Source organism: Pinus tabuliformis, chromosome 3_1, assembly GCF_031772625.1.
Source record: "Pinus tabuliformis cultivar Carrire ecotype Pingquan chromosome 3_1, CPIR1, whole genome shotgun sequence".
In the NCBI taxonomy this organism is placed as follows: domain Eukaryota; kingdom Viridiplantae; phylum Streptophyta; class Pinopsida; order Pinales; family Pinaceae; genus Pinus; species Pinus tabuliformis.
This window is the reverse complement of record NC_142301.1, coordinates 982,852,624-982,859,423: the sequence shown is the minus strand read 5'-3', so window position 1 is coordinate 982,859,423 and position 6,800 is coordinate 982,852,624. Positions and strand designations below refer to the sequence as shown.

At 36.3% G+C, this 6,800-nt stretch overlaps 1 protein-coding gene across 1 annotated transcript; it reads right to left on the bottom strand.

Moving 5' to 3' along the window:
• Positions 1–1,093: 1,093 nt before the first annotated feature.
• On the bottom strand, positions 1,094–6,533 carry LOC149191133 (putative protein S-acyltransferase 19). Its single transcript, XM_089413508.1, has 4 exons — positions 6,463–6,533; positions 1,878–1,958; positions 1,583–1,780; positions 1,094–1,480 (listed from the first exon to the last, which is right to left on the bottom strand). The coding sequence occupies exons 2-4, from the start codon at positions 1,923–1,925 to the stop codon at positions 1,208–1,210; spliced, it is 519 nt and encodes a 172-aa protein (XP_089269634.1). The 5' UTR covers positions 1,926–1,958; positions 6,463–6,533; the 3' UTR covers positions 1,094–1,207.
• Between the last annotated feature and the right edge of the window lie 267 nt (positions 6,534–6,800).

Sequence of the window (6,800 nt, the reverse complement as noted above, 5' to 3'; positions counted from 1 at the left end):
TGTATTTTTTTTATAAAAGTTCAAGCCCAATGCAGTTCTGCCATGCAAACATACACTTAAATCGCTACTGGACTTATGATATTGACAAAGTTAAAGTAAAGTGGTATACAAGAGAATGTATCAAGCTAAACCACAAGTTACACATCTCCAGACTTGAAAAAGTACATAACAATGGTCTGGAAAATCAATAGCGATATCATACTTGCTTTTCCTTCCACATACATACAATTGCTCCAAAGGCACCAGTGGGTCACTAAAACGAGTGACCACAAGAAGAGACACAATTGTATTAATCGAAAGAAAAAACAAAGTTGCTAATTAGAAATCTATTGTCAAACACTATTGTTCTCATAAGTAGTGTTTGTTATCACATGCATTTACAGTGGCCATTTAAGTTTCAATTTTATTAGATCAGTTAGAACTTGTTTTGGTTCACAATCAATATTTTCTATTCAACTATATGTGTTTTATGTTTTGCAGATAACATAAAGAACAAAACAATAAATCTCATCCTCTCATCAATAATCACTATTAAGTTGTTTACATATTTTACTCTTCAATGAGCCAATGAAGTGTAATTAAGATGGTCATCATTCCAATGTCAGCCAATGGAATGTAATTATAAACTCATCCGATATAGATCAACCACAAGAATAATGTCAAGCTGTATCATCCAACAATAAGTTTTTCTTTTCAATTAACAAGCTACTAGTTCTTTGGCTGTCGCATAAAATATAAATTGAGGAGTTCAAAGACACTAGGGCCATTATAGCTAAATATGCATCAAGGTTTACTGCTTCACCCGATCATGATGCAAAAAGAAATGCTACAACACAGTAGCAATGGATTCATCAGCGAAAATTGGCCAGACTTTAATTAATTCACAAAAACGTTGAATGATATCAATTGTTCAAAAGTTTTAAACAAGTAAAGAAACACAAGAGAAAATACAAGAAATGCTCACCAAAACACAAGAGATGTGCAAATGATTAAATTAGTTACTGAGGTGCGCTGAAATGCCTTAAAAAGTGCTTATAGACTTTAGCTATATTTATTAAGGACCCCAACTGGAATTTGCAAAGCAAAAGGTTTTGCCCCTAGGTTTGTTATTATCATGTTCTTGTTCTCTAAAAGTTTGCTCCAAGTAGATCAAGTGGGCAAGGGACTTTACATGGAGTCCACTCAAATTCAAACACAGCTTCAGCCATTATGCAGAGTGATTGAAATTGAACACAGCTAAGTAAAGAAGACCAACACTTGAGCTATAATCAGTATCAGGGACTCCTCGAGCACCAACTGGACGCAAAACAGATGAAGACTCCCTAGCCTTTGCCGCTGCTCGCATAGCTTCATCTGGATTCAATTTGGCCAGCCTCCAAGCACTGATTCTAACAGGACGCTTCTGCATCCTGTTTTCCATCCTATTTACAACCTCGATATCATCAGGATCAACAGTGGATGGGTGTGGAATAACTTCATCCTGCCATTTAACACACAATACATGTCAGCCTGTACTACTATAGTCTGACCAAATTACAGACCTAAACCAAGATTTGAAATCGTGGATAACAAATTTATATACCTGATGCTCAACAAATATTCTAAGTGGTGTACACCATGCACCTTTATACTGCAAACCAAGAGAACTTCCTCCACTTAAACCAATGGCAGTTGAACCACTTGGAGAAGAAGGTATACTTCGTGCATCACCCTCAGCAGAAACTCCTGGCGGCTCACTTTGTGACCTCATTGCCACTACATATTCATATGTCGTAATTCCCTGCTATTCAGTACTCTTGTTAAAGGATGTTAAGTTTAGTGAATAGAAATCGACAAAAGATTGTTGAGAACCATATGGATTTTTAAATAAAACTAACCTTTTTAATCAGTATAATATGAAAAAAGAAAAGCATTGCTAATGGCATTGAAGCAAGTAAGGCCACCAATGTACATACTGCCTGCACGAAGACAACATCAGAACTCAATTTCAGAGACAAAAGCTTACAAAAGTTTTATACCAGTTATCAAACTTAGAGTACCTTAATATTGGCTGAATGTTGTTAGGTTTATCAGATTTTATAGAACCTCTTCAATGAATTACTGTCCTTCCTATAATTCAGGAATCATTCAACATTTTCATACAATTTTTTCTCTTGTGATTCTATACAGGCATTCTGTGGTCCAGACTCCAACATAACATTCTAAGAAGTTTTCCTCAAACAACATAAACTTTAGATCCTTCTAGAAAATCTCTGAAAGAATACAGTTTCAGTTCACTGAAACTGGGTAACAGCATGCCAATCACAGACAAGAGTGGACAAACATACAACCACATAGATCATCCAAAAGCATATTTCATTTCAAATACATGACAAAATATGTTGTTCAATGTAAAGCAATTTATCTTCCTAGCAATGAAGCAAGTTTTGAACACATACATAACCAATAATCTCCCTAATCTATCAGAAATATTGTGTTCCTCATAATATCAACTCAGCTTTAGATTTTAAAAGGGAATGATGTGTATGCCCAACCAAGCTCACAGGATTTTATCATGCATCAATATATCCACCATCCCAGCTTATTATAAAGCCTGAGTGTTCCATTTTGACACTGAAGTAAATGTTGATGCTCAAGTATTACATTGCCTTTCCAGGACTTCTAATGCTACTACTGCAATCGACTTAACTATCTGCTATTATAGAACCTTTATAAAAAAGAAAACTTAGCTTTGCATCAGCTATAGCCTTTCATAATGCATTTCCACAAGATTATTCACTTTATGCATGTGCAGCCACGTAATCGGATATTGACAATTGATCATCAATAGTTTTCCCCCATAAAAATGTCAAATATTAGATAGCTCCATTGCATCTTAGAAAGCATTCACAGAGCCTTCAACACTGCTCCTTGAGTCCCCAAAAGTCACACAGGATATCATTGCAGCTGCAATGACATCTTGTAACTTGTAAGAGAGTAATAGGCAGATCCAAACTTCTAGGTATGTCCAGAAAAATTCAGAGCAACTGAGTCAAACAAGGTATGATTTCCAACATAAATAAACAAAATCCCAGATACTGTTGAGACATAGATAGGAGCCTACTCAGCATTAGTATCCTGATCACTGTGCATCTGCACATTAATAATTGCATGGGCAACATATATGCCAGGCAAGCTACATAACCTGTCAAAACCCATAGAATGGTTTGAAGCGTCCTCATATGCGTATAATAATCTCTCTATGGATAAAATACCACTTCATATATTCTCCTTGAAAGTTGAAAGTTGAAACCTTTCATCTGCATCCAAGGAGATTAGTCCAGCTTTCGTGGATGATGTACACAGAATATCTCCAAGTCACTTGAATGGCTTCATTAACCTAAGTTAGTAGTTAGCACCCCACTCAAAGCACTAAACCCCTAGATACACTTGGCATCATGTGAACTGGTACCTGCTATTCTATTAGACAGATCAGAGTTTACCCTCAGTAACTGTGACTGGAAGTTAAGCATTTAGGGGGCTACATTGATTATATCCTGAGTTTATCCCTTGGGATTTGAATATGGGATTCAACAAAGAATATAACTTGTATTAAGCATTCAACCTTTGGGGATAAAGCTACGCATTCATGCCTCAGGACATGGCTTTCCAACTGCACCCTTTTGTAGAAGAGGGAACATATGCAATTGTGTATGTTTGATGGAGGCTATAAAAAAGGCTTGTATTAATCTAGTATTGCGGAGAGTTTGAATAAGATAACAGTCCATAACCACAGAGAAGATAGGTGGTTAAGGCATCATAGCTTTAATCAGACACAACAGAGATTTCCTTCATTAAGAGAAATTAATTATTGTGGAACAAAATCCCTTGCAGACAACCGAGAACATAGGAAGTTAAGGCATCATGGCTTCAATCAGACACAACAGAGATCCCCTTCACGAGGGTAATTATTATTATTGTATAAAAAATCCCATACAGACAATACTGGTAATGCCTAATAAACCACCTTTGTCTAGCAATTGTTATGCACATGGGTTTATTCACAACACACACCCAACATAGATAGAGTGATTATTAATGTAAAAAGAAACCTGATCAGTTTGTAAAACCTTGCATAGATAACAATCACAAGCTAGAGAAGGGGCACAAGGAATGACAACTATACAGCCAATAATGTTAGTATACTATTACTACTAGAGTGAGGGGAGGATGCTATCAAATCAACCCAGTGTCTTGCATCCCAAAACCAGCTTTCAGATTCATAAAGCATGAAATAGGCTAAAGGGATCGGAACATTAACCTGTTGGCTGAGGGTTTTGTATATATCTCTCTGTGATAATGGAACTGGTTGCATTGTCTAACCTATCCAATGAAATTTGTAATTGCACCAGACCAGACAATCCTTGGAAACAAATATATAAAGAAGACTAAGTTGATATCTCACGACACAAAAACTTCATAGAAAAGAAGAAAACTGGAAACCCATAATAACAAGGCTGCAATTTTTCTTATAAAAATATCTCCCACTGCAACGAGTTCATAACAGAAATTTAATGGCACTGCCCTGCAATAATAAATTGAAAGGTATGCGGTAAAAACGACACGGTCTCTAATCACTTCAATATCTATCTCAGCGGGATCAGTGGCCTGAACCTCACAGTGAAAACCATCAAGTTCCCTTTCCAGTCTGTCCTTAGTTGTAGCATAAAGCATCTTTGCTCTGATTTTGGATACATCTGGACACCTCAAAATGCATGGATTCCATCACTCATACATAAAGACAATATTTTAAATAGATAAGAGTTGACAAACAAAAAAAAAGAAATGGGGACCTCCTGCATGAAGCTCAAATCACTTAACCACTTGAGATAGCTCACTGAAACTATATTTGCAGAGTGATAGTTCTACGTAATACAGAATCAAAGTTCTACATCATAAAAATTATGAAAAATTATGAAAGGCAAACCAAACTGCAAAAGGCCCGAGACCCAGCACTCTGAAAACCAACCAGATCGATACAACCTGAGACCAAGTACTCTAAATACCAATCAGATTGATACAACCTTTTGTATGCGCTGAATATCCATGTATAAGCAATGAAACAATAAAGCAAGAACTGTCAGACAAGGCTGCAATTTTTCTTATAAAAATATCTCCCACTGCAACGAGTTCATAACAGAAATTTAATGGCACTGCCCTGCAATAATAAATTGAAAGGTATGTGGCAAAAACGACACGGTCTTTAATCACTTCAATATCTATCTCAGCGGGATCAGTGGCCTAAACGTCATAGTGAAAACCATCAAGTTCCCTTTTCAGTCTGTCCTTAGTTGTAGCATAAAGCATCTTTGCTCTGATTTTGGATACATCTGGACACCTGAAAATGCATGGATTCCATCACTCATACATAAAGACAATATTTTAAATAGATAAGAGTTGATAAACAAAAAAAAGGAAATGGGGACCTCCTGCATGAAGCTCAAATCACTTAACCACTTGAGCTAGCTCACTAGGCTGGAGATTTTTTATAGTCAATATAAGACAATTAAAATTGACTTGATACATATAACGATCATGTTTCAAAAAGAAATAGATGGACCTACACGTAAGCAGAGAAGCAAATGGTTCCGGCTCCTCCAGTGGTAACCAAAAGGAAAACTTTACAAATGGGTGAAATTCATTGCCACCTGTAGCATGTAGTATAAAGGAGGACAAATGAACTTCTGCCCGGTTGTCGGAGGATTCAGAAGCTTCAGAAAAGGCCTGTAGCCTAATGGCATGTAGCAATCTAGCATTGCAGAGTGTTTAAATTAGATAACAGCCCAAAACCAAAGATATCATCCACAAATGAGATGCAATTAAGGGATCACGGCTTCTATCAGACATGATGTTATGAAAATTCAATGTCGATACAAACTGGACCAATAGACAGATTTTTTTTATCGTTGACATAAGACAATTTGAATTAAGATCATTAAGTTTTAAAAAACTTAGATGACCTTACACTTATGCAGAGCAGCAAAGGTTCCTTCTCCTCTAGTAGTTATCAAAAAGGAAAAATTTACAGATGGCTAAAATTTCTTAACGCCTTTATCCTTTTGTAGAGAGGAGGACAATGAACTTGTGCCTGTTCAATGTAGGTTTCGATAAAAGGCCTGTATCAATCCGGCATTGCAGTGTTTGAATGAGATAATACTCCATAATCAAAGAGAAGATCCACAAGGAGAGGCGGTTAAGGCATCATGGCTTCAACTAGACACAATGTTGTGAAAAGTCAAAGACGATAATGGACCCATAGACTGAGATTTTATTTTTTTTTATAGTTGACATAAGACAATTTGAATTAATATGATCCATAGAAAGATCATTAATTTTCAGAAAAGGTCATTTAAAAGAACCTTTTTCATTTATCTACACAGAAAATTTAAAAACAACATATATTTTCACTATCAATATACTGACCTCACAATCTGAGCCATTGTTTCCGTCGCAGAGGCTACCTGCAATGCTTCCAATGCATCCAGGTAAGCTTGGTCATGGTGGTTATTTAGCAACCTTGAGTGCTTTGATAATTGTACGTCCGTTGGGTGCTGGTGATTGTATCGTCTCCCCCTGCATTTTGATTATTATTCAGAGAGCTGAAGAACGTTCCACTAGAATCAACAATGGATACATTTTTATTAAGTGCATTTGAAACATTTATTACAGCCATAGGAGAATTGAAATCTAAATATAAAGTGAAGAAGTCATCAACTTTAGAGGATAATTCTATTCCTGTGGCTGCCTCTACAATAACCTTA